Source organism: Macadamia integrifolia, chromosome 2, assembly GCF_013358625.1.
Source record: "Macadamia integrifolia cultivar HAES 741 chromosome 2, SCU_Mint_v3, whole genome shotgun sequence".
Taxonomy (NCBI): Eukaryota; Viridiplantae; Streptophyta; class Magnoliopsida; order Proteales; family Proteaceae; genus Macadamia; species Macadamia integrifolia.
The window spans coordinates 2,765,697-2,792,166 of NC_056558.1; the positions used below are offsets into that span (position 1 = coordinate 2,765,697).

Below are 26,470 nucleotides of genomic sequence, written 5' to 3' on the forward strand. Positions count from 1 at the left end.
CCGATACGTTTCGATACTCACCGATATGTACCGATACTCTATGAAAAATTCAAAATTGAAGTGAAATGTACGTATCGGTATGTATCGGTATGTATCGGTATGTATCGATCGATACACACCGATACGTACCGATACGGTCATAAAATGGCCAAAATGGGTAATTTTTTAGAAAAACACAATTTTTTGAGGTATTTTTGTTCCAAAATTGCTGCCGACCATTTTTCTCTCTAACTAAAGTGGAAATCAAGGTTGAGAACAAGGATTTTACATTTATGAGACAATTACAAACCTTGAATTCTTAGTGCGATACTCTCAATTTACTGTTTATGCATAATACATGTTATATATAACTTTTTTTAACTATTTTTTTAATGCAAAAGTGTATAAAAAACTGTTTCCTATCCATTTATGTGCGTATCTTTAGCGTATCTCCGATACGATACGATACCCTCCGATACGTATCTTAATTTTGGCCGATCGATACGATGACCGATACCCAAGGATTAAAGTATCGGTATCGGTCGGCCAAAATTAAGATACGTATCGGAAGGTATCGTATCGTATCAAAGATACACTAAGATACGCTAAAGATACACACATAAATGGATAGAAAACATTTTTTTAAACACTTTTGCATAAAGAATTTGTTAAAAAAAGCTATTGATAACATGTATTATGCATAAACACTAAATTGAGGGTATCGTACTAAGAATTCAAGGTCTGTAGTTGTCCCATAAATGTAAAATCCTTGTTCTCAACCTTGATTTCCACTTTAGTTAGGGAAAAATATGGCTGACAACAACTTTGGAACAAAAACCCTTCAAAAAATCGTTTTTTTCTGAAAAATTACCCATATTGGCCATTATATGACCGTAGCACCGATACGTATCGATACTCACCGATACGTACCGATATATATATATCGATACTCACCGATACGTGCTGATATATACCGATACGTACCGATCGATACATACCGATACTCACCGATACATACCGAAACGTACATTTTACCTTAATTTTATATTTTTCATAGAATTGTATCGTATCGATGTGTATTAGTGGTGTATTGATGCATATCGGTATGTATTGTAGGATATATATCGATACGAAATGATTTAAAAAATTCAATGTATCGTATCGGCCGACTAAATTTAAGATACGTATCGGAGGGTATCGTATCGGTATCGGAGATACTTAAAACCATGTCCAGTTTAAAATTTAGACATTTGAAACTACAGGATAAGTGCCGGAAGGATGAAAAAATCCTGACAAGCTAATAACCTGTAAAGGCGACCAACGCTTTGCTGGGTCAAACTCAACAAGACCTCTCAAGAAATCAATCAGTGCTAAGCGGGTATGACTTTCTGCAACAATGACCATAAATAGAAATAAAATCAACAACCTTAAAATGATGACAGCAACATATTCAGTAGAGCCAATTGCTATTTTTGACAAAGAAAAATGCAGCAAACCTCTTGAGATCTCTTCTTCAAGCATGTTTCTCCGGTACGGATAGGTCTCGACAATTTCCTCAAGTTTCATGTGATTGAAATACTCTTTCCCTATTGATGGTTTCTTCGATTCCCTCTGAACAGGAAGTAGAAGCAAAGGGAAAATTTTGGGTGAAATCACAACCAAATACTAAAAGAATACAACAATATTTACATAAATGTGGAGTGAACTAGTAGCCATATAAAGCGTCATTATACTTCATATTCCCCTTCACTGGGGAAAAAAAATAATGCTAGGCACTTACAGCTTCATATTCCCCTTCAGTTACTATTTGGTACGCAGTTCTGCCACCTATGGAGGCCTCATCATTCTGGTGGGCACTTCCAACACGCTTAAAGAACTTATTTGTGTTTTTCGCCTCCTTTAGTACATGATCAGGGGGTTGTCCTCTATTAAATAACAAATGTGCACAGAAAGAAGTTAGCAAACATGGCCCCACATGTTACTGAACACAAAACAAGAAACACAAGCAATGTTTTTTTTCTTCTCCAATGAACAAAGCAATATGACAAATTGTTCAATAGAATCTGAAGACATTAAAAGAGTAAAGGCATGTGATATCACAATACCCCAACAAGACCAGCATAATCATATCAACGAACAGCACATAAGTGTACCATGACATATACTGCGAAAACTCTTGCTTCCAACATCACTTCTTTCGTTTTCATAGTTGTCAAGGCGATTATACGATCCAACGCTGTGGAGGCGTCGCCTAGGCAACAAGGTACCCCTGACTAGGAGTTGTCTAGGCACCGCTGGCATGCATTATATGTAGTACAGCAAAGATATAATTATGTTCATATGCTACATCCCCAATTAACATATAAGTCACATCATGAATCAACATCGAAGCCATATCAATGCAATATAATATAACTATGCTAGTAATGACCTAATAAGAGAAAACCACCATATAATAAACAAAATTCTTGCATCGATTGATATATCTGAAATCATAATATATTTTACCAGAAATTAGGCTGAATAGACCACTGGTTTGTGAGATATTTGATTTCTTCTAATAGCTGTCAATTCTGTCCCTGTTTTGCCAGAACTGATTCTGGATTGAAGTGTGGTTTGTGTCTAGAATATTATCTAGAACTTTAAACCACAATACAGAGGATTTATTACTCAAAACTGTGGCCTTGATAGACAGCTTGTACATGTATTTACAGGCTGAGACCAACCAGAAAAAACTTTCTAATTCCTAGTACAGCCATGAAAATAAAAACAGGGGCTCCAATTCAAACTCCTAACTGGCACCAAAATAGAAACTAATGAAGAAAAGAAGATAGCTTCTAGAATAGCGCACGGCTACCCTAAGTAGACTACTTTCTGCTCCCATTCCTCGCAAGAGGGCTGGTGGCTGCATCAATTCTGGTAAGTAATAAAGGTTAAATAGAAATTAGTTGGTGCAAGAGGGTAGAATAACCCTAGTATGTTTGTAATCATAAATTATTGAACCAGGGATCTAAGTGCATAGGATGGATGGATAAAAATCATCGAGTGCCCAAAATGGATAGCTTACCTTCAATTCTTGCTCCACATTTAGGATGTTATAAGTTACAACAACCAACATGTGGTTTAATTACATTTTAACCACCCCAAGGGGGTAGCCGAGTTGGCCTGGGACCTTCGCCTCAGGAAGCATGTGGTTCTGAGTTTGACTCTTCTTACCTCCTTGGGGCCACTCAAACGGGGGTGTTTAGTGCTCTTAACTGCTTTTAGTGAAAGTTAAAATGTTCTCATTCAATCCCGGTATGACCTGGTCCATACGGTAGTTGGGTCAGTATGGGCCCGCCAGACTAGCCAGGCCGAAGGCCTGGATACCCATCGTTACCAAAAAAAAAAAACATGTGGGTGATAGTAGCTGAAGAAATCATCATTTGTATTGAGCTATTGTGAGGCATTATTGTAAGTTCTACATTTGTTTTACAAGTCTCAAGTCTGGTCATTTATTCATTCTTATGACGATAATTCTGGTCCTTTATTCATTCATAAGTTAAAACAAAAGTAGTTAATCTTTCACTTTCAAATAGTCTTACGAATTCAATTTACTCCAAATGTAATTGCAGAATGAAATTTAAACGAGTTTATAGCAGAAGCTTCCAGACATGTAAAACTCCAACTGCCAACCCTTTTGCTAAATTCTTCCATTTGCGGTCTTCTTTTATTTCTCCTTTCTCAAATATATTTTTTTAATTCTCTGACCATTTCTTGTTCTGTCCTACAGAGTTCTACAATCTGAATCTTCTCCTTTTCTCTAAATCCTTCTTAAAACAAAATTTCTCATCCCACATATTGTTTGCCGTAACTGTAAGCCAATTACAAATTCATCCTACTCTATTTCTCAAACTCATATACCATGGCCAATCCTACCCTATTTCCCTTCCCATTGCACTTACAATTTGAAAGAAATTATTGGAGAAATCCAATCAATCCAACTGCTTTCCATCCCTTAAATTGGAAGTAGTGTTTCAGTTAAACAGCCCAAGGGAGAAGATATCAGGGACACTTAAATTCAAACAGAAAGTGTTTGCCACCCAAATGCAGGCAATGGCTGCATATAGACGGTGATGAAAAAGATCAGGCTCTTCCCACAAAAGTCCCCATTCTTTTTGGCAGTTTTTTTTTTTTGGGGAGGGGGGGTGTGAGTTGGGGAGTAGGAAATCGCCAAGTTCAAGGGAAAAACAAGGAGATTTTGAGGTCGAATGAGTATGTGTACAAACGACTGTCAAGACAATAGCCACGACCTTGACACTCAATAAACACACCAATCGGAACAACATCAAGCTATTGATTTATTGGTTAGACTGTTAACATAAAGCCCCCTATGTTGGATTAATTTATCACCAGCTTCATTTTCATGTCCGGTTGTGCTGAATAACTTAACTGTGAATAGAACTTAAGGATAATATAAAACAAAAGAAATTATACTGGACCTAAAAGACAAACATGAAAGAGAAAAGCGTACCCAAGAATTTCTATCATTCGTCTGAGAAGATCAAATTCTGATGCTCCTGGAAATAATGGAAGGCCTAGGAACAACTCCGCAACAATGCACCCAAAGGACCACATATCGATGGCAGTGGTATATCTGAAGGTGCAGTTCAGGAACAAACTGAAATATCATGTTAGATCAAGATGGAATTTTGAATTGTTTAGGTCAATTAGCAAGAATGTGAAGTTCCGAGTCTTAGTGAGGCATGTCCAGAAAAATCAGAATGGAAAGACAACAGTAAACCCTAAGGAAGAAAGAGGGGGGGTAAAAAAGAGGGCAGCCTAAATTTCCAAGCCAGAGGGTATAGACAGTGCATCCTAACTTTCTCTAAAAAAAAGTACCTTTCTGTTTTGTCATATGCAAAATGCAAATGATACTTCAATATGAAATTTACAATTTTATTTGTTAGGATACTGATAACCAAGAACAACTTCTGGAGATCTGTAGTAACGGCTCTGCAACAGAAAGAGAGAGACGAGTCAATTATCAAACAACATTATCTAATGAAACAGTTACACAGGATTGATACTCAAAACATCTCATCACAATACTGATAAAATTAATAGAAAATGAGAGGTTCAAACCTGAATATATGAATAAACTGTCCGATCCTCCATGCAAGCTGATCCAAAATCAATAATTTTGATTTCTACTGGCTTAACACTGTCAATGCCAAGACACTATATTTACAGTTTAAAAGAACACACATGAATCATGAACAGCCATACAGTTCAAAGTGATTATAACAAGTAGCTCACCTTGTACATAGAAGAATATTTTCTGGCTTCAAATCACAATGAATAATGCCAGCATCTTTCATCAGAACCAATGCACGCAAAATCTAAGAAACAAACAAAGTAACATAAAATAAGGTAAATTTCATTGTTTAAGGAAGCATCAGTCAAGCACTCAAAAAAGGAAATTATGCTCAAATTTCTAAATAGAACCTCATATTAACCATTTATCATTACCTGCTTTGAGAACACTTGAACAATGCTCAGTGATAACCCCCTAAATTGATTCATCTTGATGAGCTCATAGCTGAAGAGCCAAAAAAAAACGTCAAACATAAGGATATACAAAATATAATATTTTTCATGACTATACAACGGATAGTTGTCAGGGCGTCGCCTAAGCACCGCTTAGGCATCCAGGCTCTTTCTTGGGTCCAAGGCGATAACACGCCATGTTGACAATTCACGAGTTTACTTAGATTTATGTTTAGTGCTTTGTTTTTTTAATAAATTCACTTATATCCTATGCTTTATTTATTATATGTTGGTTTTCTCATATTAGGCCATTGCTAGCACAATTATATCATAATCCATTGATATGGCTTTTATGTTGCATATAAACATAATCCTTTAAAATTATCATTGTTCTATTTCATAGTCATATACAACAAGACTATGCGGGTGCCTGGTCAACTATGATAGAACGAAATCAATTAATAGGTATCCTTGACTTATAGAAATGTGCATGCAATAGAGATTGAAAACTTACAGATTTGTGCCAAGCAGTTCAAAGGAAATGCACAAATGACGTTGGAATACAAAGTAATCAAAGATACGGACAATGTGATTCCTGTCCTCAGGATCAAACTTTCTATTTAACTGCAAAAGCATGTGATTTTAGTGAGAATTAAAACAGTATCCATTAGAAACTCCATGCAAGAGAAGAGCACAGTTAAAACAACTTGATTACCGTTGTCAGAATAGAGACTTCAACCAGTGCCTGTTGATAGTATGCAGGTTGATTTTTTATTATCTTCACAGCAACATAACTGTTGGTTTCTGAAACCCAGCATTTAGCAACCTGTCCAAAAGTCCCATGGCCAAGAACATCTTTGACAACATACCTGCAAATGTTTCAAGAGAAAAGATCAACACCTGAATGGTGAGGGCCAATCAAATAGGCAAAGGGAAAATCCAATTTTTCCATTCACAGGTATCTCAAAACTTAAAAGGTTAACATCTACATACTACAGTAAACAACTCTTCCCACTTTATTTCAGATCAACCCACTCACCTAATGCAAAATGAACATGCAAGTACACAAAGACAGTCTTAACAGATTCACACAATTAAAAAAGAGTCAAAACATTCCTACAGCAAGCAGAAATCATAGCTCAACAATTCTTAGTTTCTTACCACTCTAAAAGAGAAGCATGTAATCTCTTGTTAATCATAAACGCAAATTATGTATTGATACCCCAAAACATGTTTTGTGAGAATACATGGGTCCAATGGTGTGGGCAGAAGTCTCAGATTGAAATCAACACCTAACCAGGAACACTCTGCAGTAGCAAGCTCATAGAATGCTGCATAGGACTGCCACCAAAATGGACTACAAGCTTTCTCCTCATAGCCAAAGGAGCACTATGCCAACTCTCCTCAGATTTACCTAATGACTTCCATCACAAACTCACAGCGGATGAAAAGGAGGTCAACTCTTTCGTGTTCAGCCATGCACATTTAGTGCACACGTGCAAGAAGGCAGACAATCCCTCCTCTCCCCCTATGTTACAAAGGATGCAGGTGCAGGTGTCAAAGTCCAACATGGGGTATCAGATTTCAGCAATTCCCAAAAGATAAGATTCGGGAACTCGAGGAATATATCATTTCTATCATCAAATACTACAAAATGGTGTATTTTGAAGGGGTTTTACCCATTTAGCTATAGAACCTCGGTATTGTGACATGAAAAGAAATAATAAAGGTACTTGATGGGCAACATTGTCCATATGGAAAAAACAGCCATGAGAAGCTTAACACCCTTTCACCCATTCTCCAAAATTTGTGGTAAATGGAGGGGAGGTAAAATGAGGGGATAGGCTTCAAACTACACAGACAGAACATACATAACTGTAGTAACAACTTGACGATAACATATACACACTCACACAAGTTTCGTTTCTTCTTTTTTTTTTGGCTAATATTGAAAAGATGGTTTCTTTTGCAATGAGCTCTCCCTGTTACAATGTGCTAAGTCAGACTTTCAAATACCATCTACCCACCATAGGCAGCCCCAGTCTAACATTCTACCTCTCCCAGAATCATATATAACATGCTGTAAGTAAAGACGCATTTCATACACTTCCACAAACAGGAAAGAATAACTTAATTTACCATGTTGGCATACCATTAAATTAAGACCATATTTCTCTCCACTGACCTCATGCCATAGGTTTTCTGATTCTCAAGGATCTACAAAGCCATTTCAATAATTGGCAACTTGCTCCTCCCTGTACCTAGAACACCTGACTACACTGGCTTTTCTTCTCTTCTTTTTTTCTGGGGTTGGAGGAAAGCAGGGTTCCCTGGTGCAGATGTGAGAGCAGGATGATAAAGTTGATCAAACCCATTGGTTCTGCATGACTTTGGATTTGCGATTGTATTTATTTATTTACTTACTTTTAGATAAGATGATACAAGGTACAGCGTCATCCAAGAGTACATAATAAAGAAAGGAGAAAACACAATTACATGATTAACACCAGAACCGAAACAACCCAAAGACAATTATTATGAATTTTTCATTTTAATATGGATGACACTGCAAACTGCAATTTGCAGGTATTTAAGAATGACACATGCAACAACAATATAGATCCATAGTAAGCTAAAGCTTTGGATGGAATGAGCATTTGGAAAGGAGTTATACAGCATTATAAAGATTTTAAATCTAGAACCCAGTTCAAAGTGGCAATGGGTGTCAGGTTTGGTCTCAGTAAGACAACAACAACAACAACAACAATCATAACCTTATCCCAACTGAATGGGGTCATCTACATGGATCCAAGATGGAAAATAGAAAGTAAAGAAGCATAAGAGAGGTTAAAAAGAAGAAACTTGGGGATAATAGAAGAAGGTACAGCAGTATAGTAAGACACATCATGGAAACATCCCCTATAGGGGGTCGGCAACACGGGTCCTTGTCCTCCACGAAGCTCTATCTGAAGTCATACTAGGGTCATGCCCTACTCTTTGCATATCGTTTCGGATCACTTTGTCAATAGTCATCTTTGGCCTGCCCCTACCTTTTCTAGCTCCCTCCAAATATATCTGGAGCTATGGAGATCAAGTTTGGTCTCAGTAAGGTAACTTGCAAAAAGTGCACACACTATTTGAGTCATATCCAAGGCATCCCAAAAAAGATCACAATCAGTCAGTTTTTCATCAGATGGTGCCCCTCCTTTGAAGCATGCTAGTTGACAAAGAACTTGATGAATGTTGCCCCTAACTTGGTGGGAAGCGGTAATTGCTACTCAAATTCTCAGCAGTTGATACTGATTATGGATGGTAAACATCAAAAGGCCACAGTGGGGTTTGGCAGAGTTGATGCTTTTATACTCTATTCATTTACTTTGGGCATAGAGGGTGGTGGCTGTGGTTATCGATTATATTTTTATGGCACGAGTCACGATGCCCATTAGTAGGTGATTGTGCAACTTCCTAAATATGTCACTTGTTCCAAAAAATTAAAGGTGTAGTGGTCTATAAAGTGAAGTTGTTGGGGTCAGTTTCACTCCTAAGGGTCATTAATTCCTCCACAGTTAAGGAAGTCTCATTACGTCACCACTGTGATGATGTTCTTAGACAACTGTATTCTTTCTCTTTTTTCCAGAATTATTTTCTGTTAGACTAGGACAGCCAGAAGCATATACTCCTCCACAGGATCTACTTTTAGGATCCTTCATTTAGCATAGAAATGCGGTTCCCCATCTTTGAACCTTGAGTTCAATCATAGTTCTTTCTAGCTATTACTCTCAACCAACACTCATTCCTACAGATCAGCACACCTAACACTTGCTGGATACTGAGGGTACTTCATAGAAGACGTGATCTAACACTAAAAGTTTATATAGTTTGAACGGTGGAAATTATTTGAAATTTCTAGTCTTGGTCTTCTAAGGCATTCTGGGTCCACGAGTTGATTAGGCTTTAACTACCCCTATTACCAACTATATTGGCTGGACACTTTAAATTATGAGGTGTACTCATGTCTCTTCATGTAAGCCAATGAAACAAAGGAAATAATATTTTGCTGCACCCAAGCTATAAACCATTGCCATGACCAGACAACACAGATGATTCCATCAGCAGAACTCTTCTTTGAAGAACTTTTGGAGAAAGACTATCCTTCGAAGATTTGGCTTGGATTGTGCTAGTAAACAGGAAGCGGCATGCTTGGTCCAACAGTAAGGTACAAATTTTGTGACCTGGTGGCGGTCAAAACAGCCTCTAAACATTTCTCTGGGTAAACTTGCGTAGTTCTCCGGGACCTTGCACATGAGGGAGCCACATGGACCAGGTATGCCCTGTTCTATTGAAAAGGACTTCAACAGCATTTTACTCAAAAGAAAAAGGCACGGGATAGGTTAAAGGAAGGTGTGCTGATATATATATATATATATATATAGGTAGAGGGTTCTCTGAGCAAGCGCCATAGGCATAGTTGTCACGGCGCCAAGGCGCTGAAGGGTTGTTTAAGCGCTTAGGCGAGAAGGCGTCTGCCTTAAAGCGAACAAGGCGACCAAGTGTTATTTTTTTATTTTCCCTATTTTCTATCATTATTTAGTAAGCAAAATATACCTTGTATCATAAAAAATCAACATTAAGCCACATAAAGTCATTAAAATTCAACATTTAGCTACATCAAATCATAAAAAATCAACATTAAGTCACATTAAGTCATAAAAAATCAACATTTAGAGAAATGCTCTTATTCTATAATAAGTTTGACTGGTCAAATGATTTTATTTTTAAATGAGACTTTTTGTATTAGGTATAACACAAAACTAGCTTTCCAATAAGTCTAAGATTACTTAAATCTGAGTTGTAATGACAAAATTATACTCCGGTCAAAGTTATTTTAAAGTGCGTGAATGCTGTTAAAATTGCCTGAATGAAAATAATTTTATGGATATCAAAACAAAAGATAATTTTACCAAACTTTTGATTTTAGCAATGTTTTAACTTGATAGGATTTATAAAATTTTCATAATTGAGAAAAACTCTAGCATTTAAAAGTTGAAAATCAGCCCTAAAACCTTAAACCAGTTTTTGTTCCTGGACGGAGGGGCTGACTTTTTATCCTTTTGGAATTTGATTTTCAAATTATTTTTATTGGATTCAAATAGGGGATCTTTGCTTATATATGAATAAGTAAATAAGTGCCAAAACACAAGGCGACATGTAGTGCAATAAGCAACTATCGCCTAGACGCCAAGTCGTCGCCTTGGCAACTATGGCCATAGGAGAGCACCAATAAGGGGCGAACGGTTTTGTAAATAGGGGGCAAGAAAGTCATTGCATATATATATAGGCAGAGGGTTCTCTGAGAAAGCGGCATCGGAGAGCACCAATGAGGGGCGACAGAATGGTTTCGTAAATAAGGAGTAGAAAGGTATGTGCAAAGGAGAGAGCTAGAGGGAAGCATGGTTAGAGATTTCTGTTGAAACCACTGAAATCTCAAAAGATTTTTCGGTTTCAACGATGGTCAAAATGAAATGTAATGCATCTCACTTGCCTTACAAGATTTCGACTGAAATTTCAGTCATATTTTGTATTTTGGAATCGTTTTGTACAACATGATATATAGCAGTAATTTATAAAAGCGCCGATTCTATTGAAATAGGTCGAATTTCAATGCATTCTGTTTCATTAGTTTCGTTGCTTTCAACTCCAAGAGGGAGAAAACCCCATATTTGGTATTTTTTGCTATATCACTTACATTTCTAGGAGGAACAAGGTGTTGGGAACTACTACAACGTGTTCAGATAGAAAATTTTCCGAATTTGAGAAAGATTTGTGCATGATTCTAATTTGGAGATACACCATTTTCCCCAAAAATATTTTTTGGGGAAAATGGGATAAATATTTAGTCGTTGTCCTTCAGTTTTTTTTATATGTTAGTTATCATAGGCTGATATACGACTTTACAGAGTTAGATTTGATTTTCTGGTTAAAAATAATTGAATTTTCTTGACACAGATTTAAAAAATATATATATATATATATATTTAGTATACATTGGTCGGGATTCCATTTTAAATATATGTTTTTAAGAGATTTTGATAGGCCCTTTACGACTAAGGGGCTAATCAAACAGAGGATCTTGGAGGAAAGAAAAGAGGTTGAACCCGCGTTGAATGAGTATATATCGATGAGACAAGAAGACAGAGGATGAGCAGTTCGAAGGATCGATTAGGAGAAAGAAAATAAGAACAGCGTTAAGAAAAAGAAAATAGGCTTTTGATGGAATGATTCAGACAGCGCTGTGATCGATTGGAATGGATTTCGGACACTTGAAAGTGTACTATAATATGGTTTTTCTCTAATCCTAATGCATATTTTAGTTGTTTAAAATGAATCTTGTGTGCTCTAATGTGTCGAATAGGCTATAATAGAAAAAAGTATACAGCAGGGTGTACACTAGCAACCTAAGGTTCGAAGTCCGAACCAAGCTATCATTTAAGTGTGTTTTATTTTTACAATCTTAAGGCTCCAATATTTTTAGTTATGCATAGTTAGGGTTTCGCCGAAGTATCGGGCCAAAATATAGACATTTTGCAACCGATATGGTACAGATTTTGATCAAAATCAAATCTAATCGAAACCCAAAATCTCAAACTATGGGAAAACCACACAAAAGCAACTCAGAGAACCTTTTCGTATATATAAGCCTATATATATATATATATAGGCTTTATCTTCGCCAACCGAAGCCCATCCCACTATATAACTGAGAAGCTGTAGATAGCTTAGGGCTTGAGAAATTTTATTTTCTTTGAAGATAGATATAGCTTCAGCTAGTCATGGGACACACAAATCTAATCAGCATTCTTGTACATTCTAATAATACAAGAAAAGAACAGAATAACGCTATGATGCAAATCTGCAAATCAAGAGACAAAGCTTGTCTCGGGGCATCAATATTTAATTGAGAAGGATTCAGAGTATAAAATTTATTTTTTTAAGTTCCAGACGAAAAGAATGGCCACTGAACCATATATTAATGACTGGCATTTTAGAATTTATTGAGATTAAATGGAGGAAACAGAAGAAAAATCCATTCCTGACACCAGTGAACCCCCAACAATGATCCAGAGCCCGGGTCAGAATAACCCTATTGGGTTCACTTATGGACCCGCCCAAGAGTGCAATAGCCAATTACTAAAGAATGAAGGCAGTTCTTGTAAATAAACTGAAGTTGCAAAGAGGGAATGGCACTGTTGTAAATAACCAGATATTCTAAGGTGTTACTTGGTAGCTGGTAGACAAGGATATGAAGGGGATTAGGATACATTGTCTTAGGGTAGACTAGGAACTAAATTTAAACAAAGGACATGAGGAGATTAGAGCCATAGGGAGGGCTAGTTTCGGAAAACAACTCTAAAGACAGTAATAACGTATGGGAGAGGGTTGTCTTCAACCTCCCAATCATGATCAGGAGGGGGTGGAGCAGAAAAAACAAAGAAGAAGAACTCCTTCAACTTTTATTGGCTGGAACTGATATTTCAGGCATAGAATTGCCACCACCAACCTTTCCAAGAGCACATAATCTCGTCGAAAGAGCATGCACAAGAAAGACCGAAGGATCTGAACCTAGGTCTGGTGGTAAACAGGATAAGAAGGTTTTTTAAAACCTGACTCTCTCATAGCAGGAGGGGATTTCTGGAATGAGATTTTGGGGGTTGAATCGCCCTAGGAGAAGTTGCTATTGACCCAAATCTCAGGTCCAGTGGCCTTGTAACCGAGGAATTCTACCGCTATCTTCTCAGTTCAGGATTGCTGGAGTTGATACAAAGAAGAAGAAGAAGAGAGGAAAGAGCAGAGAAGATATAGCTGAGAGAAGAAGAAAATGAAGAGAGAGAACGGATCGCAGGAAAAAGAAAAAATAAAGAGAGAGCAAAAGAGGGTTTGCACAAGAAGGGGGGGAGATGTCATATGCTTAACACATCGTCTTCGGACATCAAAGCAAGCAAGTGAGAAGCTGAAGCAGAAGCAAGGCGCCTCAGCCGCAGAAAGTAAAACTCTTTAAGTATACAGAGAGATTTGGTAGGGAAGTGGAGGAGACTTTTTTGTATATGATAATCAAAGGGAGTGGGAAAGCAGCAGTAATTCTTTGGAAAAGCCTGGTTCCCCAGAATAAAAGATTACATATCTTTTCCCAAATAAAATAAATCCTAAATATCCTACTGAACAACTTCCAAACTTGGATCCGTTTCTTGGTCCAGGTTCTCAAACAGGGTTCACCCCGGTCCAATCATACAAGACAATCAACAATCATCTGAACTTAAAGTACACTCGGTGAGATGTTTTTCATGCCATGGATTTGTTAATTGATTATGTAATGTAACAAGCAAGCAGATGATAATCATCCATGGCTTTATTAACTTTCTGGCTCGGTGAAATGAAGACAAATGGGAAATATTAATATTACATGGTCAAGATATATATAGTCTTAAGTTCTTAGATTTTCTTTTAGATTTTTTTTTTTTTTTTCCTTCAGATCAATTTTTCAAAAGAAATCATTTTTCCAGTGTTCTGGAATTTGCCACATCTAATTGATAAAAATATAAATCCATCACCAAATCAATCCACACATAAAATAAGTACAATCAGACATTCTTAATGGAAAAGCAAAAGGTTAAAAAAAATAAGCAAGTACGACAACCAAACCTTCGCTGTGATTCTACATTGACCAAGACAAAGTTCACAGTCAGGATAAGATCAGAGTTTGCATTATCGTGGCCATCATTTAGCACCCCAGTGGCTGGGCTGGTAAGGAACCGTTTTGGGTTCAATTCTTCAGAAAACTTGAATTCTGGATTACATATTTGGTATGTCTCAACTATGTCCTTGGTTAATCTTGCCACCAGCTGCAAAGATGAAAGCTCTGTGAGTAACGTTAAATGCTGTATTTAATGTTAGCAATTGTAAAGACATCCTTCCAACTTCGTTCAAAAGGGAAAAACCTGCAGATTGAGCTATACAGCCTATACTAACATGAACAAGTATTTATTATATCTGCACAAAGTCACAAAGGGCCTCTGAGCTCCATAAACTGAACAAAACATCCCACGCAAAACATCTGATGATACTTAAAAAGGAGAAAGGGAGAGGGAGAGGGAGAGGGAGGGGGGGGGAGGGGAAGCTGCCTCACAAATCCAACAAGGAAGCCCCTCCCTTGCTAACCCACCCATTTAAGGCTTTTCCACATGGAGGGCTAATCTGGAAGATAAACCTTTGGATTGTCCAGATGTTAGCTTCCAGGGCTCATCCCAATTGTATGTCCCACCAGGAGGGCTGGCAATTTGCAACAGGAACCACCAATCCAAACACGAAACACAACATGGAATTACAGGGTAAGGGTATGAGAAAATATGATAACTACAAAATTTTAACACAACACGATTAATAAGCAGGTCATGTTACAGTTGAGGGTGGGTGATCCATTCAAACCGTTTGACACAAACTTTTTAATACTACAAACTAGAAATACATATTGTGTATATTACACTTAAAACATTGATAAGTATGTAGCTTGGTGTTTTCATTATAAACTTCTAGGCAAAAGGCCCCTAAATTAAGTCTTTTCTTGTCATTTTGTAAGCAGATTTTAATTCCTACTTAACTAACCAAAACACAGCATAAATCAAAGACAATCCAACAGGACCTACTAACCCAAACTAATATGAAATTGACATCATATTCTATGGTTGGTTGACATGACCACAACACTTTAATAAACAAGTACTGTCAGGATTAGGATACTTAAAAATCATTTAGAAACAGGAAAATGCATTTATTAGTGCAAAAGATTATGTATAATATTTCACAGTTCGAAATCTCACCGGTATCCGATATCCGGAATTTCGGATTTTTTTTTTTTTTGGGCGAAATGGAAGGACCTACAAAATGGGAAAATGTACAGGTTCCGGTCAAAATTTCGGCGTCTCACCAAAATTTTGTACCACATTTCGGTATATCGCTGAATTGGTACAACATGTGCATTCGTGAGACGGTGACTCTGTCACTCCTTTCAACCCCATCTCACCTATTTTCGCCTCTTTGCACCTGCAAACAAAATCAGTTGGAGACTCCTCTTTATTGCCACATCATCACCTCAAGTTGTTGATCACTCCAAGGGCTCCCATTTCTGAAGATCTATATACTTCCAAGGTTGAAAAGGTAAACCACTTTCCCCAAGACCATATTTTTTTGCAAACAGTAACATAAATACATGTTTGTAAGGGATGGATTTTTTATATGTTAGACACTGGAAGCAGATCTACAACTCACAATGTTGATTTTTTTTTTTTTAATAAATAATTACTTTATTTTTCTGGCCTAGAAAATAGATTTTTCATCAACATAAAATTGAAAAAAGTATGGTTAATATAGCTTTGATGGAACTCTATTATATATATGTTAATCACCATTGCCAATCTACAGCTCCCTCACAAAGCCGACCTATGGATAGACAGAAAGATGCATATTCTGTTTTGATTTGAAAAATAAAGGAAAAAATATGAAATTAAATTTTAAGTGTTTTGAAGCTATATTATTGAAAATAATTATTAAAAAATATTTTTAAGTAAAAAATATACATATAAGTATCTACCATATACTTTTAGTGGTCGCATATGACGTGCTTAATGCATCAATATTAGGCTGATATATAATGGCTGACAGAGGAGGCAACAAGGAGGGCGGGAGAAGAAAGAGAGAGGAGGTAGGAGACGTGATAGGAGTAGCGATAGGAATTGTCAAAGTGGGGAAACACGGAGTGCCGATTGATGGTGATAAAAGGAAAACAGAATGCAACTATTGTCACAAGAAGATTATGGGCGGCGGGGACACAAGACATGAACAACATCTGGCTGGAAATTGCTCAGATGTGGCTACATGCACTGAAGTACTTTGATGATATTGCTAGGGACATAGCTAAAGACATGAAGGGAGGGAATAAGAGGAAAGCGGCCAAGAAGAAGGCGAGGATAGAATTTGAGGAGGCACGTCATGCTCCCCAACATCATTATGGTGATGAAAATGATGATGATAGTGATGACCTTGCATATGTGCTTGATGATATACAAATAAAAGAAGAGCCTAGAACTTGGCGGTTGTACAAGCTTTGAGCAAAGGCACACATCGTGAGGAGGAGGATATACGCAGAGATACCAGAGGCGGAGCTGGTCCATCTAGAGCAGGAGGTGGTGGATCATCACAGCCTGGGTTTTCGCCATTTAGGAGAACATAGAGTACAAGGGCTACCCCATCTCCACCCACCACCTCCGGTAATACCACCACGAGTGAACCTCGTACTACAGTAGGATCCTGGCTAGAGACAATAATATTTTTGTCAAATTTTAGCATAGTATTAAACCCTAGGTATCATTATAGCCATAGACTTGCGTTGAATCCAGACCTTCTTAAAGAACTGAAGTAGTTGGTTGCCAAGTTGCAATTAACGGTCAGTCTACAGGAGGTGTCTCACGACAATTTGAAGAGTAGCGGAGTCCAAATGGCAGGTAGTTGTGAGACTTTTGTTTCAGTATTGTGAGTAGTAAGCGCCAGTTTTGGGATTGCATGGATGATTTAGGGCAACGATTTTGATGTAGATGGGTCAAACCCCCCAAGAACCAGCCCAGATCTAGCTATTTTGGGCCAGCCTTGAGCCATATGTGCAGCCAGGTTTCCAGCCTTTTGGGGGCCCATCGAACCAATCACTATGCAGCCCCAAAGCCAGATAACACTGTTCAAGAAGTTACTGTTCACGTGAACAGAAAGTCCTCCAAGTTCTGACATCCAAAAGATCTTCCAAAAAAGGAAAGTACGACTATCCTTTATTTGGTGGAAAGCAATTTCAAGAAGGGCAGCAACAACTGTTAGAATCTTTTAGAAAATATCTACTGATTTCAGTTTGAGTGCTCTCTTGTCTTATTCTAAAGATACAGCTGAAGGAAGATAAAGGAAAGGTATTGTTCACGTGAACAGTAACCAAACCATTATTCTTCAAGAATTTGTTACCTTTTTGGTGTTTAGAGTCTTTTGTTAGACAAGTAATTAGTTTAGGAATGTTTTAGTTGTTCGTTTCCTAGTTATTTACTTTCCTTTTCTCGTTAGTTTCCTATTTCATTTAGTTTCCTATTTTGTAACCTTCTATTTTGAAGGAGCTGTTGTGCCTATTTAAGAGGCTAACTGATTGTAACTGAGGGAGATTTGATTAATGAATTTATTGAATAAATACTCTTTGGCTGAAAGGCTGTTATTGAGAGGTGACACGCCTAAACCCTTGAGGGGTGTGATACCCAAAACGTAAGGGGTGAGATACCCATTCCATTACGCTCTTCCCACCCTTCTCAACCCCTCCATCAAATTCTCTTCCTTTTCTTATTTTCCTTCTATTTGTTTGCTGTGAGAGAGTGTTTGAGTGATCAAAGCAAGCTCGTTGAAGCTCGAAAGCTCCGTCAAAAGACCAGTTTGAATTCAGTCATCGGAATTGTCTCATCTTTTGAGGGTTTGTTGACCCATATAGGACCTTCATCTACTCCAAGTTTCAGCTCCATCTGAGCCACAGTTTGTGAGTACTCAAATTTCTCCCTATTCAGCCAGATTTTGAGATCCTACCTGGGATTAGGATCACTTGTGATTCTAGTCTTACATTAGTTTTGGCCATGATGAATCAATTATTGTAGGAGGTGATATGAAAGGACATGTTGGGAGTGATTGTAGAGGTGATGAAAGTGTCCACGGAGACTATGGAGTTGAGAAAAGGAATTAGGAGGGGACCTCAATTTTAGATTTGGCGGTAGCTTATGATTTACCCATCGTGAACACTTCTTTGGGAAAAAGAGTGGAGCACTTAGTTACACTATAAAAGAGGGTATCATACCAACCCAAAAAAGATTTCTTCTTAACTAGAAGGGCCGATAGACGGTTGTGTAAGGACTGTAAGGTTATTCCTAGGGAGAGCCAAACCACCCAAGACTGGTGGCCCTGGATATGTGCTTCAGTACACAGAAACATAGGACAAGGGAACCAATGTACTCTAAGATAAGGTGGTGGAAATCAAAATGCGATTCCCTAGGTACATTTACTGATGATGTGGCCAAATAAGTGGGAATTTAAGAAACCCAGTTGGCAAGGGACCTTCGCCTCAGGAAGCATGTGGTTCTGAGTTTGACTCCTCTTACTTCTTCGGGACCACTCACATGGGGTGTTTAATGCTCTTCACTACTTTCAATGAAAGCTGAATGGTTCTCATTCAACCCCAGTATGACCCAATCCATGCGGTTGTGGGGCTAGTACAGGCCCGTGTGACCAGTCAGGCCGAAGGCCTAGATACTCGTCGTTAGCACAAAAAAAAAAGTAGCAATTTAAGAAACACCAATGGGATGTGGAACGAGATAATGCCTTGTATTAAGAAGGTTGCCAAAAGAGTCCCAAGGGAAACGAAGGTTAGTTGGCAAGCCCTTAGGGAGACTTGGTGGTGGGATGAGAGGTCCAGGCAGCCATTAAGACCAAGAAAGCACAAGATAAAATGAGGTATAGCTCCCAAAAACGCGGCTAAGAAGATTGTCAGGATAGCTGGGGGGGAAGAAATATGAAGACCTATATAGTAATCTAAACACAAAAGAAGGGGAAAAAGCTATCTATAAGATAAATAAGATGAGAGAAAGAAGAGTTGAGATTTCGACCATGTGAGATCTATCAAAAGTGATGACGGAAGAGTGTTGGTAAGGGATGAGTATATTGGGAACATAATAAATGGAAATAGTTCAAGCAGGAATGACCCAGAAGAAGGCATTATGCATCAAGACACCATATGTCATAGATATACGAAAGGTTGGAATGGCAAAAGTGAAAGAAGCCTCATGAAAGATGAAAGGAGGCAAGACACCAAGCCCTGATGAGGTCCCAATAGAAGAGTGAAAGAGCCAAGAGGTATGTGAGGTATCTTGGCTAACCAATATGTTTAATAAGATTATGAACACAAGGAAAATGGCAGGGAGAGAAGCATTGTGGTTCCAATCTACAATAATAAAAGTGATATTCAAAATTGAAATAGCTATAGAAGCATAAAACTAACGAGTCATACTATAAATTATAGGAAAAAGTTATTGAAGCCCCTCTGAGAAGAGAGACTCATATCTCGAAGAACCAATTTGGTTTTATGCCAGGTAGATCCACGACATAAACTATTTACCTACTGAGGATGCTCATAAAGAGATATAAAGCCTACAAAAAGGATCTGCATCCGGTCTTTATTAAACTAGAAAAAGCATATGACAGAATCCCTAAAGAGTTAATCCAACATGTTCTAGTGAAGAGAGGGGCCTCGATTGAATATATGGACAAAACTAAAGATAAGTATGAAAGCATGCTGACTAGGGTGAGATTTGCAAGAGGTCAAGGCAATGAATTCCCAATTACGATTGGGTTGCATTAGGGATTAGCCTTAAGCCCTTATTTGTTTGCAAAGCCCTTATTTGTTTGCACTTATCATGGATGATTTAACTAAGCGCATCCAAGACAAGGTCCCGTCGTGTATGCTCTTCGCCGATGATATCATCTTGGTGGATGAGACCAAAACAAGGATTAATTCCAAGTTGGAATTATGGTGATCAAATTTGGAAAAAAGAGGTTTTAAGATTGGTAGATTGAAGACGGAGTATATAATGTATAACTTAGTCACACTATAATGGATAATGATATGGTGAAAATTGAGGAGCGAGGTACCGTAAAATGATTTTTTTAGATATCTAGGCCTTCTAGGATCAACCATAATAAAGAAGCAGACATAGAGGATGATGGTTCATAGAGAATTAAAGTGCGATGGATGAAATGGAGAGGACGTCCAGAGTTTTGTGTGACCGACGTATCCCCTTAAAACTTAAGGGAAAATTCTATAAGACTATTTTACAACCGGTTATGATGTATAAGGTTGAAAGTTGGGTTGTTAAATTGTGTCATACAAAGAAGTTATGCATAACAAAGATCATAATTGTCACGGGGCCAAGGCAAACCAAGGCGTTGGAGGGTTGCTTAAGTGCTTAGGTGACAAGGCACCTGCCTTAAGGCGAACAAGGTGACCAAATGTTATTTCTCATTTTCACTTTTTTCTAACAATATTTAGTATGCTACATATACCTTGTATCATCAATAATATACATTAAGCCACATCAGGACATAAAAAATCAACATTAAGCCACATCAAATCATCAAAGATCACCACTAAATCACATTAAGTGATAAAAAATCAACATTTAGAGGACTTCTCTTGTTAATAATTAGTTTTACCGAACAAATGATTTTATTTTTATATGAGACTTTTTGTATTAGGTATAGCGCAAACCATCTTCCCGACGAGTCTAATATTACTTAATATGAGTTGTAATGACAAAGTTATGTTCCGGACAAATTTACTTTAAAGTGCGCGGATGCTGTTAAAATCGTCTAAATGTAAATAATTTTAAAGATATTAAAACAAAAGATTATTTTACTAGACTTTTGGTTTTTAGCAATGTTCTACTATGATAAGGTTTATAAAATTTTCAGAATTGAGAAAAAAACCCCAACATTTGCAAGTTGAAAATCATCACTACAACCAAAAATCTAATTTTTTTTCTTGAATTGGGAGGTTAACTTTTTATCCTTTAGGAATTCGATTTTTTAACTATTTTTATTAAATCCAAATAGGGGATATTTGCTTATTTATGAATAATATCTTAAGTAAATGAAATAAAAAATACAAAAAAATAAAATAACAAATATAAGGCGACGTGAAGTGCAATAAGGCGGCAGTTGACTAGGACCCAGGCAAACAACCTGTATGCCTTGGCGACGCCTTGACAACTATTGCAGAGATGACAATGTTAAGATGGATGTGCGAAAAAACTAGAAAGGATAAAGTAAGGAATGAACATATTAGTGTAGGGTTGGGAGTCGCATTTATCAATGACAAGCTCCAAGAAAGTCGTTTGAGATGGTATGGCCATATTCAATAGAGGCTTAGGAATGTCCCAATAAGGAGTGATCTGATTACGATTGAAGTAGCTAAAGAACTAGGGGTAGGCCTAAAATGACCATAGGAGAAGTTGAGAGGAATGACATGCATAGTCTAAGTCTTGTCCCAAGTATGACCTCTAACGGAGCAAATTGGAGGGTAATGATCCATATAGCCGACCTAATCTAGCAAAAATTTTCCTAACTTACCGGTGCTAGGATTTTTTTCCTTTCACTTTATTTTAGTTTCATTTCACTCTCAATTCTCCAACCTATTTTTTTTTTAGCTCGGATCCATGTAATCAACCCCCATTAAGTTGGGATAAGGTTGAGCGTTTTGTTGTTGTCGTAGCATGAGATGTTTCACCAACAAGAGGAGTTCTTATTGGAGGTGTTCTTGTCTAATGGTGAGTGGATTATCATCTTACTTTAAAGGGTAGTTCACGATTTAGTGGGAAGCCCCTAGAATACAACAACAACTGGCTACAAGGATCCACGGGAGGGTAAAAAATGAAAAATCAGGAACATCCCACCTAAAAGTGGTAAAAGCTACATGGAAGCCCCTAGAATGGTGGTGGATATCTTTTTGTCAAGCCAATGGCATATGTAAGTTGAAAGGGGAAGTTATTGTGGAGCATGGTGTTAATTTTCGAATTTGATTGGAGTGACTAGACACACCTTTGATGGCAAGGGCAGAAGTTTCAGAAGCTTCTGCACTGTAATTGGGCTGTATGAATGATTTTTAAATGGGTAGAAGAGAAGTATAGAGATGACTTTGAACACTAGTAAGGCAACTTCTTTAAGCGAAAGTTTTGTTTTGATTCCTTCCAGTTGTGTCCTTTGAAGGAAAATTTATAGTTCAATGTGGTAGAACTGTGAATTTTGTGCAGAGTATACTTTGCCAAAAATGAAGTCTTATACTCCCCTTGTTTCTTTCTTAACTACAGTTTGTAGCATGTCAGTTCCTTGTTAATGGCATCCTGTCTTCCATGCTGTGACATTATTTCTAGTTCTTCCTTTAATCGTCCTGCCACTTTGCAGTTCTAATTCTTTCTCCAGAATTCATATCTTATCATAAATGTAGCTGATCAACCACTTCTCCAACTCTGTCAGGTTGGAGCCAATGTTGGTGTTCCGTTTTTATGGCCTCCAGACCAACTTAATTTAACGGCACCATTCAAAAATTTCCTTCTTTTTTCACTTGTCCCTTACTTAGGACCCCCAGAACACTGGATGGAAGCTTGGTTGATTTTTTACCTGATTTAATCATTAATTTCCTAAAATTCTCTCTTTAAAGGGGATGGGGGAGAAAAAGAAAAAGATACATCATTCTTAGTTTCTTTCCCTCTTCTTCTCCTTGTTGCGATAGGATTCCAATTCCAACTACAATTAAAGATGTGGGAGTTCTTCTCTAGTATCACATGGTTTACTATTCTTAAAATGCACATGCAAATGTTCATTGCGCAGCCCCTTTTTATTCTCAAAAATCTATAAGAAACTGCGACCATACACAAAAAAGCAGGGCAGTTATGGAAGGCTGATGAACTGCTGGTGGCACTATCCATATATCTGCCTTCGAAAACCCTACTACTGAAACAGATGGTGTTGGATTACTCTAATATCAACATCTGATAAATGACTAGCTGAATGCATGTTACCTGTAAGTTCCAGAGTCACTAAAAGAGCCAACATGAAGTACTATATCATAGTTTGTTGAGATAAAATCTGAGGTTCGTTTTCAAAGCCAGCTAAAACTAAACTTTTTATGGTCAATTAAAGATCCAAACGAATCAGAAACATCAACTCATCAACAGCTAGCAGTTAAAGTGAGAGCGACCCAGTGCAATTAGGACGACGACGAAGAAGGGGCAACGCAAGCATGGACAACGAAGTTTTCCAGAAGAAGAACAATAGGCAACAACACAAAATCAAAAATTGAATCTTTCCTGCCTATTATACGAAATAGTGAAGAGAACACTTACAGGTCTTCTAACGACAACACGCAAGGTGCCAGAATTCTGCGAAGTCCCCGCCCGAGGACGACAAGGACCAAAAGCTCCTCGATTCTGTCTCCATGGCATCGTCAGGAAGCGCCCCCCAGCCGCCTCCCGTAGCCGACGTTCATCTTCCTTACTTGTGCTGACCTCATCCATGACCCGTCGAATCAAGCCCCAAAAGTCGACAAATTAAGCATCGCCACTACCTCCATAACCCAAACATAATTTAAACAGAATAATCCATTAATTAAACCGATCGAAGAAAGTCAAGAATTTATCCAGATGATTCTAATCCCATCCTCATTTCAAACAGAACCAAAATCTATTGTTCGATTCGCATCGAATTTTTGATGATCGAGGAACGATCAAACAAACATGCAATCGGGAAAAGCAAACCGATCGAGCTGCAGCAACCACACCATTGAAACAAAAAAGAACAAAAGGGGATGGATTAGAGATTAAGATGTCTCTATCGATGGGGCAAGTGATCGACAAAAGCAAATAAAGACGGACGGAATTGCAGACGAGGCCCGAGAAACACTGTTATCCCTCCGCCTCAGTCTTCTCCTTCAAAGACGCGAGAGAGAGATTTTCGGCAAAGCTCAAAGCTTTCCGATTTTATACCCTGACCTTAACCATGGTTAAGTCAAACCCTCCTTTTGATTAATCAAGAGAGACGGAGAGAGAAAGAGATTCTAAGTTTCTAACCCCGAAAAAAAAAGATATAGAGAGAGAGAGAGAGAGAGAGAGAGAGAGAGAGAGACTCAAACGTCCTCTCCTGGTTTTGTTACTTTTGACGCGATAACTCTCTTCGTAGTCTAATGGTACGAGTCGGGTGACCATAGAGCATCGAGGCTGAGCTGGCATCCACGTCATCTCTCCTTCATGCACGGGGACAAGATAGCTATGAGAAAACACGGTGAAGGCGATCTGACGCTAACGACGCTTGGATTTGTTTAAATCTATTGGTGGTTCTTGGATGCGTTGATCTAACAGTGGAGAAGGATTTTATGGAACCCACCAGCCACATGGGTCACCATTTCTTCTTCTGTTTTTTTGTTTTTTATTTTTCAAATTCATCGAGGGATTTATTTCTATTACGGAGGATTGTCTATCTAATGAACGGTTGAGATATGCCGTATCATCTATCGAAGACGTTGACGTAGGGGACAGCATCTTGGGAATAGACCTAGACACGCAAAGAAGAGAACCTCGCATTCCTTCTAGTCTTCAACCATGGCACGATTACGATCCCTCTAATAAGTAACTCTTTGCAATTCAACTTAGAAAACCCAATTCCACCAAGAAAACAAAAACTAAAAAACCAAAAAACTGAAAAACCCAACTTTTTTTTTATGCAAAAAGAAATACTTAGATTAATAAATATTTCATAACATCTACGTCTGTATGAGAGATGTTAAAGTTAAGCAAATTGTTCACTGCCTTATGTGCAAAACAACCCAAAAGAATTACCACGTGGTTTTTTGGTCTGAGCCAAAAATTAGTTAGAGATGATATATGCAAAAAGGGGGTTGCACTCAAGGGCAAGGTGTGGTACTATCAGCAAAAAGAATTTCTTGTAACTCGCTTGCATTGTCCCAGATCTCAGCAATGCTCCAACCTGTTTTGTTTGCCTCCTTCAATCCATGATGTAGTGCCCTCGCACGTGCATCAAAAGTTTTTCTTGTCAATACATAATCAGCTGTCAGTAAGACACAATTCCCATTTTAAATAATGCACACAGCCCATCTTGATTTCTTCCACCGCTCATGAGACATAGTAGGAATGATAAGAATTGGACTAGGAAATTTAGGGAAGACAAGAAGTGTATGTTTAGGGAATGGGGCCAATACCTACTATTCATTTTGTTTACCTAAGATGGTCAGCCATTGTTGTACGAGAACTAGTATATTGTATGGATTTGGAATAGTTTTGTTGAAAATGATATTATTTCTATGCTTCCAAATAAAATAGCAATTAATAATAAAGTTAGGAAAAACGTAATAGTATGATTGTCAGGGATATAGTTGGAATTGAAGAGATACATAATAAGATTATTAAAAGCTAGCGGAAATATTCTCGGTTCTCAACCCCAAGGGCTAACAGCCCAAATTCTTCTGGTAAACTCACAAGAGGGGAGAGTATGTCAAATTGACTCATGTTGTCTGTGGCAAAAAACACATGATGGGTCAACATCCATCCATTTACCAAGGGTTTCTTTGGTAGATATCCCTCCATGCAATAGTCTCCAGAAGAAAGTCTTAAATTTGGGGTGTAATTGCAGTTTCCAAAGAAACCGCCATCAGTGTGAGCATGGAGATAAGCAAGTACACCTGTGTGAGATTCCGACAATGTTAGTAATCAGACCATATTGAAGGAACTTAGCAGCCATTTTCGTGGTGAAAATACCCTATTTATAAAGTTTGCACCACCATCTATCATTCTGAGAATTAATGGGAATATTCAAAACTTTAGAAACAGATGAAGGAGGTAAAATAGAGGGTACAAGGCATAAGTTCCAGCTGTTATTAATCATAAAGTCCTTAACCATGGTATAAGATTCAAAATGTTGTGAATCAACCATGTTGTCGGAAAAATTGGGAATCCAAGGATCAAAGTAAAAGTAAGTGTTGTTAGAACAGAAGAGAGGAATGAGTGTGGAAGGGGATCTCTAACACCACACCAGTGGAGCTGCAGAGAATGGTATTATACTTGGAGTTGGAGTTCGTAAGTGTTAAAACAGAAGAGAGGAATGAGTGAGCCACAGTTAATTACGTGAGAGGGTGTACAATGGAATCTGTATTTCATGCATCTATTTCTTTTTCCTATTTTGTTATTATTTAATGAAAAGATAAGGGGAAACTACAAAATTATCCAAAAATAGGTTTCACTTTACAAAAATAGCTATGCAAATTTTTTTTTAATCAAATAAAAAA

At 37.8% G+C, this 26,470-nt stretch overlaps 1 protein-coding gene across 1 annotated transcript; it reads right to left on the reverse strand.

Annotated features, from left to right (window-relative positions):
- Positions 1–1,206: 1,206 nt before the first annotated feature.
- On the reverse strand, positions 1,207–24,213 carry LOC122089442 (dual specificity protein kinase YAK1 homolog). Its single transcript, XM_042659190.1, has 12 exons — positions 23,520–24,213; positions 14,206–14,405; positions 6,224–6,377; positions 6,023–6,132; positions 5,491–5,560; positions 5,278–5,360; positions 5,104–5,182; positions 4,934–4,974; positions 4,493–4,615; positions 1,760–1,904; positions 1,476–1,590; positions 1,207–1,367 (listed from the first exon to the last, which is right to left on the reverse strand). The coding sequence occupies exons 1-12, from the start codon at positions 23,688–23,690 to the stop codon at positions 1,222–1,224; spliced, it is 1,437 nt and encodes a 478-aa protein (XP_042515124.1). The 5' UTR covers positions 23,691–24,213; the 3' UTR covers positions 1,207–1,221.
- Positions 24,214–26,470: the final 2,257 nt, after the last annotated feature.

Excerpts from the sequence above, each read along its gene's own strand:
- LOC122089442 (XM_042659190.1), bottom strand. The coding sequence starts at position 23,690 with ATGGATGAGGTCAGCACAAGTAAGGAAGATGAACGTCGGCTACGGGAG. Across the intron at positions 4,616-4,933 it reads GAAGTTGTTCTTGGTTATCA|ATATACCACTGCCATCGATA; the intron begins GTATCCTAACAA and ends CTGCACCTTCAG. Across the intron at positions 1,368-1,475 it reads TGAAGAAGAGATCTCAAGAG|AAAGTCATACCCGCTTAGCA; the intron begins GTTTGCTGCATT and ends TCATTGTTGCAG.